The sequence below is a fragment of the Strongylocentrotus purpuratus genome, unplaced genomic scaffold, assembly GCF_000002235.5.
Source record: "Strongylocentrotus purpuratus isolate Spur 01 unplaced genomic scaffold, Spur_5.0 spur5_scaffold_6, whole genome shotgun sequence".
In the NCBI taxonomy this organism is placed as follows: Eukaryota; Metazoa; Echinodermata; class Echinoidea; order Camarodonta; family Strongylocentrotidae; genus Strongylocentrotus; species Strongylocentrotus purpuratus.
The window spans coordinates 11,847,019-11,866,009 of NW_022145612.1; the positions used below are offsets into that span (position 1 = coordinate 11,847,019).

Genomic DNA, 18,991 nt, shown 5'->3' on the forward strand with positions numbered 1-18,991 from the left:
AACGTCATTGATTTGATGTATGATGTATTAAAAGATCGTAACATGGCCAAGCCTATGGGTTGGCAATACTTTTTACAGGTCCTGCGAGACGCCAATGTACCAGAAACGTTGATTTTGAACAAAGACAGACGTGAAATCTTGCAACATATCAAACTGAAAGGAGCGAGTGCCACAAACTCCCCAAAAGTGTTACCACAAACACCACCCATCATCACGACGAGGTCTAAAATACATGCACCTTCAAAAAAATCAAAGAAACCTTCTCTGAAATGGGAAAGCTTTTGATCGATTGTGGATATATAGAACCAAAGAAAAAAAAAAGTTGGAATAGAATAGTTGCAATATTTCACGTCTTTTATTTACATGTATATATTGTGTACTGATGATTATGTACGTAGATGATATGAAAAGTTCTGCGATGGATATGTTTTGTATTTTAAACGTAATATCAATTTACCGTGCTATTACACGCTGAAAAAAAAGATGTTGGTCTATCTAGGACTCTCACGTACTTTTCTCTTGACTTTAGAAGATAATCTTTCACTCGCTATTTCTGTACATTGTTCATGTTTCGTTTCATACAACTGGAATTTATTCATCATTCTATCATTCACCCCTCCCACACTCTCTCCTGAAGATTGTTAAATTGTAAATACTGTGACAACTGTAACAAAGAAGAAAAAAAAAGACAATTGTACTTTTTATTGTAACTGAGAAACTTTATTGAAATATATATATATATATTGACATAATAAATATGACATCAATGGTATACACGATAAGAATTGTTCATGCGTTTTATATACAGTTTTTTTTCTCTCTATGCATGCATGTGTGTGCGTGTGTGTGCGTGTGTGTGTGTGTGTGATTGGATTTGTCAAGACACACTTTATACATTTGAAATACATAAACATACAAATTTTCTTAACAATGAAATCTTAAACAATGATATATATATTTTTTTTCATCTATTTATTTCTATCAATATTTAAATACTACATAATACTACTACTTCATATGATTACAACTACTACATCGACTTCAAATTCATGCACAATCATTAATTAAAGGACTTTGCAATTTGTTTTAGAATGAAACTTGGATCGTGAATGGGTGCATTTTTGTTTGGATAGAGTCGTTGGATGGATGCGTGAACTTTCTTGTCATTTTGAGCACGGCTCTGATTGAATGTGGATACGATACTGGCCATACTATCTCCCCTGACCCGATGCAATAGATAATACAAACAATACTGCCCACACACGGCGGACCAAAACGATTGCAAGGACCTTTGGTTATAAGTCCATGCTTTGGAAAACTTGTTCAGGAAAGGTTTAAAACGAGGAGAACACATGGAAGGATGTCTCCCAAATGAATCCAAAAATTCACCCCCTTTAGTTTTGGTGAAGTAGATGGCGACCCAGTGGCTTCCATCTTGGTCGTGCGTATCTACATTGGCAATGAGTGCTGCCGGGTATGTTTTTATGACTGTGGGTAGACCGTCCGATGGGAAAACCCCTAAAAACGTGGATTTTAATTTTAGATCAGACTCCCCTATGTATTGCAGTTGTCGAGTATCCATGCCATAAAATGTTTAAACTATTTATAACACGAATGCCCCATTAACCCCCAAAGTCGATGATGACGTTGCGGTTTCTGTCTATTTCTATCACGCTTTCATATTCTGCATAGACCATCACATTCACTGTTTCTGGTAGTTCTCTCGCAAATTGCATCTCTAGTCGAACGTTGCCATGTTTACGCAAGTTGAAACAATCTCCCGTAGATAGATCGGGTGTCATGTCAAACGCGTACAGCGTGTATCCCTTGTCGTAGTCGGTTCTGGTAATCTGATTCCCTTTGTCATGAAACATAGAGTTGATGCCTGAAAAGAGTGTCTGGTATGCCAAGATGTAGTTGGGGTCAGGTGCTGAAAAGTTGGGGCGGATGGGTTTCCATGGTATTTGCTCAGAGTCTGCGTACAGTGCCAAGAAGTTCAGGTCGTAATGATGAAAGTTGAATGGATTTTTTGCGTAGTTTCCGTTGAAAGCTGTGTTACTGACGCACCCAATGACGAGGCGTTTGGGCATCTGCCCCAGGATGAGGCTTTCTCTCGTGAATGACAGGTTCCCTCGTGGTATAGAAAATGTTTTGACCTCGGATCGGCGGATAGGATACTTGGCTGTCTGCGTTTCTAACGTCTTGGCGTGGAGAAGGGATGTCTCTGGGCTCAATTTGACTCTTCTCACATGCAATGAGGCGCTGGTGATGATGACTTTGTATTCGGCGTTCTGGACGGATGACATCAGACTGAAGCTGTTCTTGCTGCGATTGAGTTTAAGTTTAATATCCACGCCACCCAGGAGCAGTTTGTCTTGAAAGACCATATCGAGATGAAGAAGACCCACCATGTCAACGGTCTTGCTCCCTTTGATGAAGCGATGTCTTTCTTTCAAACCCATATTACCCGCATCCTCACGTAGGGGATTCCCATCGTCCATGTGACCGGGCGTGTCCTTGTAAAAGAGGGCGGATGTTAGCTGAGATTCTTTGGCTTCAGGCCCGTACGTGAGCAATGTCTCCAGGGCTGCCCTGTAGGCGTACGTGTTTGTGGATGGGGTGATGAGTCTGTCATTCAGCATCAAGTCCACGTCGCTAAACAGGGAGTGTAAAAACATGTTGGTCGGGCCAACTTGGGCATCTTCAGCCAGTGGTGTACCATCTCCATTCACAACTTTTACTTGCAGATGGATGAGAGATTGCGAGAGGTCCGTGTACTCCTCCGTGGATCCTTGCAGATGAAATTGGATGGGGGTTGTGTCGGAAATGTTTGTGAGAGGGAAAAATTCAACCCATTTTCCCTTTTCCACAGTCGTTTGGGTAGGGGGGATGCTGAACAAGTCTGTTTCAGACTTTGAGCATTCGCAAGACATGTGATGTATTCTCTCCATTTTTTTCTTCTTTTCTTTTCTTTTCTTTTCTACCGGTCAAATATATCGGAAGTTCTCCTTCTCTTTGCATTTGGCAAACTGACGGGGTCCTTCTTGGGACGCTTCCTTTTAACCTTTTTTTTCACCCTGCCTGATGAATTGGAAGTGAATTGCTGACCCAACTTTTTGAGATTGGATGTGGTGGCAGATGCCAGGGATTTCCCATTAGCCACGTCACGCACCACATTCAACCCGGTCTGCCATGCTTTCTTGCCAAGTAATTTCCCTCCCGATTTAACGATGGGGATGGCAGATCGGAGAAGCCCTTTTAACATACTGCCTAATCCATACCCCCTTTGCATTCGAGCTCCTCTAAAGACGGGTAATCCACCCCCTCCGCCTCTTCCATACTCCATGATGCGGATTAAAGATGAAACGATCGTCTCCGTACAGAACGAAAATGTAGTTTCAAGACCACCTTCCCGTTTTGAAATGGCACCTTGTCTCCAAAGTCACTCCTTATATCTATGTGTATAGTGTCAATGTATTTGCTCTTGACGGGGAGGTAATGGGGAGTTTGGTAAGAACGGTCGACAACCTCGCCAGCACGTTTGTGATCCACCGCCACGATCCTAAGCAGAGGAGCGCTGATATCCCCGACTCTCTGATTTTCTATAATGTCGGTGTAAACGTACATGGCAAAAAGACCTCCATTGAGGTCGGGGAGAAATTTTCCTTCCTGGTTAGTACAAAGGGTCCCTTCTGGAAAACCAAACAATTGCCCCAGCCCCTCGCTGAGATAAACCCCACTGTCTGGTTGTATTTCGGCCCTCACTTTGAGCGTCGATGGATTGATGTTGAAACTGGCCTTGTTTCGCAAATTGGCTGGCAGGGATTCGTTGAATGCGGTGCATACACTCTGTGCATCTCTGTAATGTCCTACGGGAACACGCCCCACCGTGATGACCTGATCCCCGATTGAAAAGCTGTATTTGTTGTTTGTGAAGTTGACATTTGTCCACGAATGAGGATAGATGATATCCACCAACGCCACTTCATACTCTCCCCGCAATACCAAAGGAGTTGCCAACTTGGTGGTAAAACTGGTCAACGTGTTGTTTGGAAAATAATCGAAGGAACTGTTGCTTGGAAGAGTCAGGTAAACTTGGTCTTCACTCTCCATGATTATAAAATGAAATGGCAGTGTTAGGGGTTGTTGTATGATTTTTGAATATTATTTACCCACAGGTTAAAGGATGAGGGGTAGCCTAAGAATTTGACAAAATATTCTTTTTTACCCTTGCGCGTTCTCTTCTTCAATACCTCTTCAACTCTAAACACGCCCTCTTTGTCTTTCTTCACTTTCTGTAACTCTGGTCCGTAAAAGGTACCCATCACTTTTTCCCCACGATCATCCTCTATATCGTACACGGGAACATCACGCTCTCTACTTTTGGTAACGTTAAACACTTCTTGGGTCCAATTGGGGCGGTACCCCTTTTCAAAAGTTTGTTTGGCTCTACTGATGCGAACCCGATCCCCCGCAGTATACTTTGCTTTTTTCCCCCTCCCCTTTTTTGGTTTGAGGTACAATGTTTTCCAAATATCCCCCTCGTTGTCTTTTGTGACGAGTATGGGTTTGGTTTTGATAGAGCTGTGATGAGAGTGGTTGTATGCCCTTACAAAACGTGGCAGTACATTGATATATTTCGAAGTATCGCGATGTGTGAGATACTTAAACATCTTTTCCTTTAACGTACGGTTGAACCGTTCGACCACGGATGCTTTTGTAGTATTATGGGTCGTGTAAAAATGTATATTCTTTTTCTTCAAAAACGATTGAAAAATCCTGTTGGTGAATTCCGTCCCTTTATCAGTCTGAATATTCATTGGTTCTCGTTTTGATTCGAGTATTTTCTTGAGTGCTTTCACCAAACTCTTTCCCGTTTTATCTTTGAGAGCAACTACCCAGGCAAATTTGGACAATACGTCGATGCAAGTCAAAAGATATCTGTACCCTTTGTTGTATCGGGATAAAGAAGCCATATCTACCAAATCAAGTTGCCACAATTCATCCATCGCATACGCCATGACTCGACTCTTTGCAAATTTCTTTCGAACAGGACGATGTAAGGTATAAGTCTCATTGCCCTCCAACCACTCTCGTATTTGTTTACGTGTTAAGTTATACACTCCATCCTTCTTCACATAACGGTACAACTTCTCAACTCCCCCAAAACCCGCCTCGTTCTCAGGATCTCCATAAATCTTTTTCAAGTACTCATCCATCCTAATTTTTTAACCAACGACCAATCTTTATCCGTCACTCACCAACAATGACCAATCACCACACGACCCATCTCTTATAACTAGAAAACATTAACAAACAACATGGTGAGAATAAAAATTTCAGTTTAACCAACATTTTAATAAATAGTTCAAAATCCGAACATAAAAAGAAAAAGGAGAGAAATCAAAAATCAAAATATCAGAAGCAAATATATATGTCTTTCTTCAAACAGTTCGTATATCAGCAAGTAGACAGTGTTCAATGAGAGAAGAGATGCTACAAACGCATCATTTTGGCTTTGATGAACTCCTTTACTTGTTCGTCTTTTAAGTTAAAGTGGAAAAATTCCACGGCCTCGGCCATCGCGACTTCTCTGTCTTCCTCGAACATGATGGGCATGTTGTAGACAGACCACAGAAAATGTAAAAAGTCTCTTTCATGGAGCTGCTTGAGGGCACCCTCGAAATAAATATCCACTTTTTCCGGCCACTCCATGTAGAGGCATCCTTGATGGCCCTCCTGGCCTGGCTCATCATCTTGGCACCCCTGACATCCATCACGGACCAGGCTATGAATGATAGAGGAGAGGGCCTTCACGGCCATGAGGACAGGTGCCACCGGCAAGTCTTCGCTGATGTCGCGCCTTTGAGATGCCTCCATCTCGATGATCTCTCCTTCCTCCCTTTCCTCCTCATCGTCCTCGATCATGATGACATCACCATCTTCATTGTCTTCGTACGTCAGGACTTTCTTGATGTCTTTCATGTCTATGTTGACTGGTTTCTCCATCTCCCGTCTTGGTGCCCAGCTGCTTGGTGTTGGAGCTTTCACGCTGGGTGTGGGTTCGAAGGGGAGCGTATCCTCTCTCTCCAGCTCTTGTTCCAGTTGGTAGATGGCATCCTAAGGTGCGGGTGAGAGAGTGGGTGTCAATGCGGTGTAATATATAATTTCTATTTTTTTTTTCATTTTTTTTTTGTTTGTCTTATTCAAATCAGAATGGTAATCAATCTAATCTTTGTCTTCCTTGATTTTAGCACGGACAGCATCGCTGATGCTCATGATGGATTTTGTCATTTGCCACCAGTTGTCTGCAGTGAGATTGATTCCCCTGATACCCGGTAACATCCTATCGGGGGTATTTTTGCTCTTTTTGTCTTTGTAATATTCCCGAATGGCAATGTACGTGACACCCCTGTAATTTTTGACCACCGCATAACGTTGCCCACCCAAATGGAATGGTTTTGACCCAGATTCAAATTCAAACAATTCAAAACTCTCTTCAATTCCATGATGACAACCCGCCTCTTCCCGCACCTTGTACGTATTTTCTTTACCCTCGCCGTTCAGATCCTAATTTGAATGAAACACAAAAAATACAAACAACTATGAGTATCATTGCCATCATTGAGCATGCCACTATTATCTAATTCCTTCATGCATCCTCCCGTACCCTCCACCCACCCATGCAATTGATTAAAGTTATGCTATCTTATTACATTTAAAAAAAAAAATAATGATTAAAAAAAAAAAAAATGACAAGTAACAAAATAAAACGTATGGCAAGAGTACATACCTTCAGTGCCAAGATGTTTCCCGGTAGACCTACGGGCGTCAAGGGTGTTGGTGGGATAGCCATCTCAACTCTGGCCTTGACAGATGGGCGAGCCACGGCATCAAAGTCGTTGGCTGGTACCCTCTTAACACGTGGAGTACTCATCATCATGTTGGGCGAAGAATATGGTGTCGATGTGCAAAGTCCGAAGGGTCCGGTTGGTGTTGTTGGTGTGGCGGCCATTTTGATTCGTGATTGTTTAGCGCTGATGTCTATGATGAAAATGAGGCGAACTCGCCCACGTTATATACCCTTACACCCCCTAGGCGCCGCCCATCACAAACCTCGTCCAATCACAAACGCGCGCTATGCTGACATCACTTCCTTTCTAAAATCCTCGCATTCTCATTGGTCGGTAACACACACATTCAACATACATGCCGGGTGGCCCATTGTTTGGTCATTTGGTCCTTGTCCCTCGTACCCTACACACGTCCATCCTCCACCTCTCCATGAATGAATGAATGATGTAAACAAAAGAACTCCCTCCAGGGGATGTACCCTCATTACGTAACTTCCGCCGGAAGGACACCCCAATTAACTCATTAACACTCCCCTATTGTTTACCGGAAGTCACCGGAAGGATTAACTAATTAACCGGAAGGATTAACTAATTAACCGGAAATGCCAATTAACACTTCCTATATAGGGGTACCTATCTTCTTGCGTGCGTCAACAGCATGCACCATATGCATATCATGCGATCGCATAATATGAACGTACGTACGTACGTGCGCTAGCGCATTGCCTATATAATAACAAAGGGCGCATTTTCATGGCACTTGCGCCTTATTAAAGCACTAAATACGAAGCTAGAAGAGAGCTCGTGGGCGGCAAACTGTTCGTGATTCGTGTATTTTTACTGTTCTAATAATTTATGGGCGCATTTTCACGGAAAACACTTGCGCCTTGCCGTCTAGTTTTAGATGATTATGGGCGTAATTGGTGGTTTTATGTGCGCAAATTTAAAATAAAAAGGGCACGTCCAGTTGGAAAAAAAGGCACGTCGGCCAGTTTGAAAAAAAGGGCACGGCCTTTTTGGCCGTGAATATATCTTTTTTTGGGAGGGCACCGCGGCCAGTCATAGGGGCATCGACGGCCTGGCCGTCGATGGCCGTCGATTAATTTAAGGCCTGGTACATGTACATGTACACACTGATTTTGTCAACGTTGTATTACATCAGGGTGTGATATGGATAAAATCTCTAATCTCCCCGATTACACCAGCTTTGAGACTATTTTTTGTAAAACATACTGTACCATTTCAAATGTACAGTTAAACATTGTGGTACTGTACAAGTACAGTGTTTGTACATAGTAACTTATGCATGCACTTTGACAGCACTTTCTCAATTTTCCCAACTGTGGACAATGGACTAAATTGACGTGATTTTTCATCAAGCTTATTTACCGCTCCCCCCTCCCCTTCCCCCTTTCCCCCTTATGGTGGGAGTCATTTTGCATTGACAAAAGTAAGAAATAACTGTATGCACTGGAATGCATGCATACAGATCTAAAATAGTGAACTACTTGTTTATTCAAAACAGCTAGACAGATAAATCCAAACTGTCATTCTTGAACATTTTCAACCAATGACATGCTCCAAGCATAAGTCTCACAAAGTCTCTGACCAATACCAATGTCCTGAAACTTAAACGTTGTCAGCATCATGCAGGCAGGGATTGATTACATCTCTGTGCCATATGGGGAAAACATCTTGGTGTTTCTCTTGAACTGAGATTCTGCTGAAGAGCCATAAGCAGTTCAAATACATTACCATCTGGAACAGTCATGTTTTGTGTCCATACAGATTAAAAAGTGGTACATGTACATGTACAATACGTCTCATCGGTACTGATTTGAGGCAGATTGATGCACATTCACCTAAATATCGGCTTACTTACATGTGCAATGTACATGTGTAAATGTACATCTGCAATACAATTTGCAGCCTTGATCAATTTTGCTTTCTTTATGTGAATTTCCTAACTAAGCATGCTCATTTACATGTACTTGTACAAATTGCATACAATTTATTCAGGTACATGTAATATGTTCATGTACATTGTAGGCTACATGTACACGTTGCTTACAGTTACAGTTCAGTGTATGCGACAGTACATTTTTATTTTGCATTCATGATTTGGGAATTGTTTTTTCCTTGCCATTATGGTACATCTGAAATCAATAGCATTCTGGGTTAGAAAGTAATTTTCATGTTTTAGAATCAATTAGGTTTAGGTAGGTGACTCAGTTTTGTCACTTGCATTGTACATGTTTACCATTGTGTGTCAATACCAAATGTCCTTGGTTTACCACTTGACTACATGTACATGTATTGTAGGATCAATCTTATGGTTGAAAATATAAATGGTAGTCTAGTCCCAGACAATATAACTAATACTTTTGAATTGATGCACTTCTGTGACGGCCCTTTTAATTTGTCTCCTTCCTACACTGTAAATAAACCCCTCAATTTTTTTTGGAAACTCAAGTACATGATCGATTGCATCTCTCTTGTCATGGCATAATCATTGCAATGTTTAGTATTATTACACTGTATGTAGTGAATTTATTCCTTTTAAAAATGATACCCGATTTGTTATTATTTTTCAGTCATTTTAAAAAGGAATTATCACACTGTCTATTGATAATAATCAAAATAATGATTTTGTCATGATAAAAGCGCTAATCGATCCAACTTGAGTGTCCAAACTTTTTTTAGGGTTTTATATTTCAAGGTACATGTACATGCATGTTCATTTTGATTATAAGAAGGAAGTAAATGTTTATTGAATAATAAGAACATCATTAGTTAAATTAATTATGTAATATACATGTACATGTATGAACTGTCTTTGTATAAAGAGAAGTCTTATCAATAGTTTTGTTCAATCAAGTACATGAATATACTGTTTGAACTCACAATTTAATTAAACTTCTTTGATTCCAACCAACCTCTGTAGGAGCGCAAGCTGAGTCGTTCTGAGCGGCAGAGATTCAAAGAAGAGGCCGAGATGCTGAAGGGACTCAGTCATCCAAATATTGTTAGCTTCTATGACTACTGGGAAGAAGTCAGCCCCAGAGGAAAGAAACATATAGTACTTGTCACCGAACTTATGACATCTGGAACCTTGAAAACGTAAGCGCAAATCAGAGTTGTCATTAAGAAGCCTGAATAATACCAAATGTATATTTATTAGTGATACTAAATTATTTATGTATGACCCATTTTGGCTGATTGAATTAGATTGCTTTTGATGCAAATCTTATGGGATGTGCATAATTTTACATCATTTCGGGAATACATGGTATTTACGGTAAAATGTTAGCAGTCTTATCTATATTGCGTAGTCGCATACCGTTGTAAAACACGGAGAAAAAAATAGACAATGCAAGACACTGCCAATGAAGTTGCAAATCTTCATCCCTTTCATCTAAGGGTCAGTAAAGCAGTATCAGTGCTGTACCTCTGAGCACCTTTTGTTTCTTGCATACCTTTAGATATCTCAAACGCTTCAAGGGCGTGAAGAACCGTGTGCTGCGAAGCTGGTGCCGTCAGATCCTGAAGGGCCTGCACTTCCTCCATACAAGACAACCCCCCATCATACACCGTGATCTCAAATGTGACAACATCTTCATCACAGGCACTTCTGGTGCTGTCAAGATTGGTGATCTGGGTCTGGCCACCCTCAAAAAGAGCTCCTTTGCCAAAAGTGTAATAGGTAAGTCAAGAATCATTGTGAAATTTGATATGTTACATGATTTGAACATGACTTGAGTTTTTAAAAATCAAAACTTTGATGGAAATAGAAACCATATCGCTTAAAACTAATGAGCGACCATCGAGTACACTGACAAGTTAGATCCATGTTGTTTCAGTAAGCATATTTAACAAAGAAAAGAAAAGAAAAAAAAAAGAAAACTTTGTTTCTAGATTTCCACAATGTGACAGAAAATGGTTATTAATGGTTCTAAACTTTAGCTATTGAATAGTATTTACTTATATTTCTAAAATTCTATGGGGATAATGAAAAAAATGTATCTTTCATTTGCTTGTTTGTTAAATTGGAATTTTCATTGTTGTGTTCTATACATCTGGGAAACGTTTACATTGTTTGTCTTTTCTCCATAACTCAGTTTAGGAGTGTTCATGCGGTTTTGTTAAGGGAAAAATAAGTTGCTTTGTGATTCACTATGTGTACTAACATTGTTTATACATCTTATTTCAACATTCTCCTTATAAATTTAGAGTAAATTTCTATTCAGGTTTTTTTGACAGACAGTTTGGAGGTGAGACTCAACTTTATTCCCTTATAGTTGATCAAATTTGTACTGCAGTTATATGTGAATTGTTCTGTGAATATGGGATCTTGACTTTCATGTTTAGGTACATTTTCTTTTTATCTTATATACTCATTGAAATATTTTTACCAGGTTTCCTTTACATTTGAAGCAAGCCGACATGAGCCCTTCAAGACCATAACTAACAGATTATCTTCGTTTGCCGTGGTGTTTTTCCCCCTTCTCTCCCTTGAACAGGTTAGAAAGTTTGTTTTCAAACTCTACTCCTCCCTCCCTCCTGTTTGCATTCAAGGTACACCCGAGTTTATGGCTCCGGAGATGTACGAGGAGCACTATGACGAGGCTGTCGATGTGTATGCGTTTGGCATGTGCTTGCTGGAGATGGCCACATCCGAGTATCCGTACGCAGAGTGCTCCAATGCTGCACAGATCTACCGAAGAGTTACCACGGTAAGATTGAATATCAATTTGCTGAAATGCCTTTGATTGTGTAATTAGTACTTTTGTGAATGTCAATTAATTTTTCTCTTGGTTATTCCTCTTTATAATTTATGAAATGATTCTGTCAGTAGTGTTCACACAGAGTTTTGTCATCGATTCATGGATTATTATGTGAGAAATAGATAAACATACATATAGCTCATTTTCCAGCTGGATAATTCACTAATGATATCCTGAGTCTCCACACAAAGCAAAGTGGTTGAATAGTTGTTAATGTACCTTCATAGCCGGATGTGCACCTTAGCTTTATGTATCTCTTTGATGTTTCTGCTGTGATGAGTAATCAAAGGTTTCTTTGTGAGTTTAATGTGGCATCTGTCATCGGACATGGCTCACCATGGAATCTAGTTCACATAGGAGTCAGTATCACAGTGTTGAACAGGTCTGCTATGTGAATGTAGGTTTGTGGGGCCTCATCAATACCTATGAGATTCTGTCATCTGTGCCATCATCAAAGCCAGTTCCTCTTGTGGTCTTGGCTTTTGTTTGGTCACAGGAAGTTGATTAAAGGAACTGCGCAATGGATGGCATTTGTGACAAGATAGCTAGTTCCTGTTCCAAGTAACAGATAACACCTTGATCTGTCATTCAGAGTTGAATTGACCGTCTCAAAAGCAACAAATTTGGACATTGAGGAAGTGCCATATCACACATGATTTATATTAGGATCAAACCAAATATGTACAACTGAGTAATTTCACTTTTCATTCCAATAATAGAATAGCTGTACAGGCAGTGAAATAGTTATTTGCTGTTTTGTTGATCAAATCTACTCAGCAGTCTAAAATCCAATGCTGTAGAACAATATGTCATGATGTTGTAATGCATTCACCAGACAGTGGGGAAAGAAGTGCTGATCGACACTCCACTACATTTTAGCAAGCACATCAAATTACATTACCTCATGGGTCCACCTAAACCACATTTCAGATAGACAGGATGAACCCTCACTAGTGTAAATGATTCATAGTATGTTGAGATCATGCTTGAAATAACTTGTCATCATGAATTAATCGATCTATCATTCATTTCATCCATACTGTCCCTATGGTTTATTCATATAGTTATATGTCTTGGTGGATTGTCTTCACTCTGACGCGCTAGTATTTGTACATATTGTATTCTGATCTTTTTCACCTTCTTGAAATGTTTTTCACTTTTCATTTGTAGGGATTCATATACACTGTACATATAGAGAAATTAATGCAATGCCATGTTGTAAGAATTGTGAAGATACTACATGTAGATGTATGCTATGATTATCAGTATGTACATTTATACATCTATCAAGTATCATCAATGATGCTTGAGTTGTTCATCCATTGGCATTGTAGTAAACGAGCAAGGTGATTGGGTAATAAGGGAAGGGATCAGGCAGTCACCTCATGATTTGAAATGTGACGTAAGCTCAACACACTGGACTGGACAAGTAGGCCTTAGTTCATAGGTTTCAAGTAGTACTTTACATGCATGCTTGATTGCATTGCAAGTTGTTTATGATCTTACTCACGGTGCCCTGCTAGATATGAAGATCATTTCGGTAAATGACAACATGGGACCTGAGAGTCTATGACGGCTGTGAATAGTCTGCATGTTCAGACTTTACAATGACACTTTTGAGATCGGTGTTCTAGAGATGCATTCTACATGTAGACATCTGCTATTGAGACAAACTTGAAGTAGTTTTTCAAGTGGCTGACTACAGTTTGATTTGGTTTGGAAAATTTGTAGTCCATAAATGCAGAGCCGCGTTAATTCTCAATATGGTTTTATTGGATTTCAAGGAATTGACTTAAAATCATATTTATAATCACCCAAAAGCTTTAAGATCCCTTGAATTGAAAAATGTGAGGGATAATTCTTTTTCATTATGATAGTCACTTCACAAGGAACTATCCATACACTACTGCACATACACTGTATAATGTACTTCATTGTCTATAAGGGCAAATGATTCCAATTTAAATCATTGAACATGGTTTTGCTTTTTATTTAATCTTTATCTCCCATATATCCCAGCTTGCAATAGCTTGTCACTTGTCTGTGGGTTTATAATTACACTGCAACTGTAGATTTCAATGGTGTTATTTTGACTTCTGTTTGATGAAAACATTGTTTAATCCCTGAACATTTTATGTGCATGACTGTGAATTTTGATAGTCCTTGTAAGATAATCAGGTGGCAGAATTATCGAGGGGTGAAGATTTTATTTTTGTCTGAGGTTATAACTAGTAGGGTATTGTGTTTATTTTTGGCACAATATTCGTGCAGGAACAAAAATAGCTGCAATATAACACTTGAAATGACTGCAACAGAATACGGGACAAGAACATGATTGCCTGAGTCCTTCAGTTGGAGATTTATAAGCAACTCAAATTGCATGATCATGTTTTAGAGGGAGCACAGGTTCATAGAAAAATTCGCTTAAAATACAAACTATTTAATAGCTTAACTTTGATATTGGTTTTTTTTTTTAATGTATGAAATGCAAAAAATTATGTAGAGACAGTAGAGCACAACAAAATTAGATAATACTTATAGATGTGAGAACATTCATTTTGTGAAGATGTGATGTAATTCTGTTTGAATTAGAGAGGTGTATGTAGAAGGTCATTTGTGGGAAGAAAGGCAGCATATCAGGAGGGGTGGGGGTTTGGGATGGATAGATGGCCAGTAATAGAAAAACAGGGCCAGGGGGAACTGGCTTGTCTACTCACATTTCCGTCTGGATCTAATAAAGTGAAATTGAACTGCATACGGTAAGCACAAGCATCTTCCTTGGCCATGCAGATGGAGACTGCAGACTCTAATCTAATTGTCTGGTTCGCTTTAATGCATTTGTAATGTATTTTCAATCAATTATTCCAGGCCAAGTGATGACTATTCTCTGTGCTTGTAATGAACTTCATATTTATTTCATTCTAAATCAAGGGTAGAAATTCAATTAAATATCTTATTGTGCTTATACATCTAGTTTAGATGAAAGCTGCGTGATCAAGGTGATGATTATTTTTTCTCTAAAGTACATAACCTTTCTTATAGATTGAATTTATTATGAATTGCTTTTATTTTCAGTCTAAATTTAGGGTAAAAGTACATTTAAAATCTTATCGTGTAAATAGCGTGGGTGGAAGCAGTGGGCTGTAGGTGAGAATTTGTTTATTCTTTGATTTTTACACGGTTATATGAATTGGTTGTAAAATTTCACCATGTTTTGTAGGAATATATTAAAGATTTGTTTAGATGTTATGATGTTCGAGTACGTAGTTAGTTGTATTAGTTGACAAATTGAAATTCCATGAGGAACACCCTCGCTGCTAGGTCATCTTTTATGGAGCCAGGTTAATGATATTTTAGGATCCTAAGTATTAGAAAGGATTAGGGCCCCAGGGAATATTGTCCATTGATGTATACTTGACCAATGAGTCATTATCCTTCATTGAAACCTACATGTACAATGTAGGAGAGGGTGATCCTTCATGATTTGGATGTCTTCGTAGGTAAGAAGAAGGTCCAGAATCTTTTTTGCATTTAACTTGTACAAATGTAATTTAAATCAAGATATATATGTTGATTTTTTGTTGAAAAGAAAAGTGCTGTACATGTCTATTAAAAAAAAATGATTTTGTTTCTTTTTGCTGCAGGGAGTGAAACCACAAAGCTTTGAAAAAGTCAATGACAACAAGATCAAAGAAATCATTGATGGCTGCACCAAAACAAACAACACAGAGAGGTATGTATCCATAATTCATTATCAATAAATCAGGATGAATAAACATTGCATCACATGTTTTTTGGCATTTGTATGACTGAGATGTTATTAAAATGTTTCAGTATTATTTCAGTGCAGTATTTTTGAATATGTGTGTAACAACTTTATGAGTTTCTCTTCTTTCCGAATGTTTTTATCTGTTGGTGTTTTCCAAATATGTAGATTTACATGAATTCACGTTTCTGTGCATAAAAACAATGATACAGGTACCTATGACACACTTTTCTGCTGATTTGATTGATTGTTAATATTGTGGTGAATTCCATTTGATGCTTTCCCAGGAAAGAACACCATATGTGCAACATTCCATAGAAAATTGTAGCCTGGCTTCCATGTGCTATGATTTGTTTCCTTCTTTATCATTGAAATGAGTTATATTATTTTTGAGTATGTACAATATCTTGTCCCCTTGCTTTCATTGAAAATAGGTAGTAACTGAGTCTTCAGAATGTAGAATATTATTTTCTTAACTCCTTCCCCTCCCCTCTTGTGAATTATAGGGCATAGTCTCCTTACTCCTATGCAAATTTGGGGTAATTTTATTTTGTAGAGGGATGAAAACTCACTTAGTCTGAAGACAAGGCTAGGGGATTATTGTAATATAGCTCCCAAATCTGTTAATTATCAAAAGAATGTAACTATGTGTGAAATACTTTGACCTTTATCTGATTAAGTTATTTGCTTGTATTACACGATAATACAATGTCAGTTTCAATCAGATACACAATCATTTATAATTTTGCCAAGTTTCCTTTTGGCATAACAGTGAGGAAATAGGGAGGAAAAAACAATTCATCTTAAAGGCACACATCTTCATCAAAACATGCAGTTTTGTCAATTGGGGAAGGCGCACCGTGAAAAACAATTTCCATCTTATCCATGACCTTGACAAACGGTCTATTTCCTTTTCTTATTTTTTGTTGTTGTTTCGATTTATAAAAGAACACTGTAGAAACAATTTCCTTGACTTGGATTTGGATACATGTGTGTTGGGTACTCTTCCTTCCTTTTGGTAATGTATCTGGGGATAGATGTAATCTGTTTTGATATCCGTCTTGAAAACAGAATAAAGGAGAATTTTTTTCTTCTGGTTTTTCTGCTTCTCTATGGCCTGAATTCACAAAGGAGGTTAAAATTTATCCCATGGTTTAAACCTGCATTTACATAACCCATGGTTTAAAATAAGCGCAAATTTAGCATACCTTGCCTTGCGTGCGTTTAATATTGGACCTCTGACTGTGTCACGCTTATTTTTGGCTAATTTTAGACCACAGGTTATGTTAATGAAGATCTAAACCATGGGTTAAATTTAAACCTCCTTTGTTAATTAGGGCCTATAAGTTTCTTTCTGGTGTTGTTTGGAATTAAAAAATAGAGATATTACAAAAAAGTTGAGCATGATTGCTTTCAATGTTTGGTTGACAATTGCAAATATTTTGTCTCTCTTTTTTTTGAGGGAAAAAACAGGCAGTGCTGTTTATCAAAACTTTATTTAAATAAATTTTAATGAGTGCATTAACCTTTAATTATGAGTTTGTCATTCCGATGAACTCTCTTTCTCTGATTCCTTGGCTCAGGGTGTAGTATTCAAAAGCATTTGACATTTATAACTTCTTCCCATTTCCTGTCAGATCTAATTAGGAGACATCTTTATGGTACAACAAAAATAAAAGTGATTGTGATCTAGTTGAGAAATCTGATATGTTTCCATACTTTGAAAACAAAGTCTCTCTTTTTTTTGGTTTCATTTTCGGATGTTAAAATAAATGAAACGTATATATTGATCACAATATCTGAAGTTGCAACTTTGAGTCCAGATTGTTTACATGTAGATTATGCTGATATTCACAAATAAACGTTTGAAGAAAAAAAAGGTTTGTTCAAAATCATTATTCTAGGTGCTCGAAGGAAGGAATTCAGCCAATTCCTTTGACTAGTAAATGTCATGAATTTCAGTTAAGTTGAATGTTTGATAGATCTGGATGAGTTACGCCTACTCTACAATCTTTTTGAATTTTCCATTCTTGTTCATTTTTTTTTGCAACAGTAACTTTGTTTTTAGCAAATGAAAATAAGTTTGTCTAAAGAGTGCAATTTGCCAGGTTAGGAGTGGAGACCCTGTAGTTGTCAGTTTATATGCAGCCATCCTCTCTGAGTTTTTTTGCAGGGATCCAATTTCTATGGGCTGTATTTTGCATGCACTGTCTGTTTTAAGGTTTGGGGTTAGAGGGCTCATGTGGACTGGTTTCCTATCATTGTCAGGCCCTGAATTTGGGCATCGTAACCAGACTAGGCTCTCATCATAGCTTAGACTAGAGAGGATATCAGGCTATCTCTTGCCCAGTTCAAGTTTTGCTCATCACCATTCTTGTCACTTTGTTCTCTCCTCGGGTCCTCACCTTGCATGGTTTCCTCTTCCCTCGCTTGCCCTCTTTTATCGCCTCAGGTCGAGCCAAAGTTTTGGAATCCAGCCAGAATTATTCAATCGATCCCCGCATGTGATACTTCTTGCAGGCGCTAATGACTAAAGCATCGCTTGTCAGTGGTTGAGCTATTTATCAGTTCATCTTTTGTTTTTGAACTTGATGTTGTAATGTCTACAAAAATTTGTATTGAACATTAAAGTAGATATCGGGTCAAGATTTAATCCTTCCATACTTCCACCATGAATAATGTTATATATTAGTTCAATCCTGTTCATTTTTATTACACTTAAGCGCAATTGACACATTTTCTACATTCTCCTCAGTACAATCATAGACGTCTATGGTACAATGCACCACTGCTTGTGTTTACATGTAGAAAGGTTAAACAAATTTGCTGTTGAACCTTAAGAAAGGCTACAGTTAATCTTTCTTTTGTTCCTGAAATAGGGTTAAATTGCATCGAGAAGTCTACAGAGAATGTATGTTAAAAGCATAGCATTAACCGAGGGACTAATTAAGTTTCATATGAAACCGTTATAATTATAGCTTGACGGTAAATCTCTTGCTGTCTACAGTGTAGGCCAATGATAAATCAACATGGATGAAGTGACATGTCTCACGCATCATGGTCTATTAACAGTTGTAGTTATAATTAACGACATGCTCATCTAGCATGAAGGTGCATTAACACAATGGACAGAATCCAAGGGGCAAAAGCCGCATAAACCATCCTCAGAAGTTTTAGGTAACAAATCTTACAAATTAGATCTTTAATAGGTAACTACATAATAGTACAGATTCACCCCACTGTGAGTATTTCTGGGAATAAACAGAACTGCATGGGAACGAACTAAAAACTGCAACATTTTTCTGCTGATAGTCGAAAGAGTATATATTTAGTCATCACAAATTCTCAAGAATGGTGTATGCCAAAGATTGATACATGTACATGTATCAGCATAAAAATAAAATAATCATGAACTGAGGATTGTTTTGCGGCTTTTGCCCCTTGGATTCTGTCCACTGTGTAATGCCTGAAATCTCTTTTGATACTACAGTTGATCCTAAAAATACAAATTTGTATTATTTCCTCTTGCCGATTCGCTGTTGTTGCAGTCATGTGGAAAATATCCTGTTTATTCCTGCTGATGTAGG

At 38.4% G+C, this 18,991-nt stretch overlaps 2 protein-coding genes across 5 annotated transcripts in view; one reads left to right on the plus strand and one right to left on the minus strand.

Annotated features, from left to right (window-relative positions):
- Window positions 1-18,991, plus strand: part of LOC754534 (serine/threonine-protein kinase WNK2) — a 93,565-nt gene that overhangs the window by 13,483 nt on the left and 61,091 nt on the right. For 3 of the 4 annotated variants that reach the window (XM_030972869.1, XM_030972868.1, XM_030972870.1), the window contains exons 3-6: window positions 9,799-9,974; window positions 10,337-10,557; window positions 11,430-11,587; window positions 15,283-15,371. In XM_030972869.1, the coding sequence (XP_030828729.1) occupies window positions 9,799-9,974; window positions 10,337-10,557; window positions 11,430-11,587; window positions 15,283-15,371 (644 nt within the window). Of the gene's footprint in view, window positions 1-9,798; window positions 9,975-10,336; window positions 10,558-11,374; window positions 11,588-15,282; window positions 15,372-18,991 lie in introns of those variants that run through there. The other variant, XM_030972871.1, reaches the window with a different exon arrangement.
- On the minus strand, window positions 5,338-7,488 carry LOC100887956. Its single transcript, XM_011681795.2, has 2 exons — window positions 6,794-7,488; window positions 5,338-6,120 (listed from the first exon to the last, which is right to left on the minus strand). The coding sequence occupies exons 1-2, from the start codon at window positions 7,013-7,015 to the stop codon at window positions 5,497-5,499; spliced, it is 846 nt and encodes a 281-aa protein (XP_011680097.1). The 5' UTR covers window positions 7,016-7,488; the 3' UTR covers window positions 5,338-5,496.

Bases quoted from the DNA above. Each gene is read 5' to 3' on its own strand.
- LOC100887956 (XM_011681795.2), bottom strand. From the start codon at position 7,015: ATGGCCGCCACACCAACAACACCAACCGGACCCTTCGGACTTTGCACA. The intron at 6,121-6,793 runs GTATGTACTCTT...CCCGCACCTTAG, and splicing joins GAAACATCTTGGCACTGAAG to GATGCCATCTACCAACTGGA.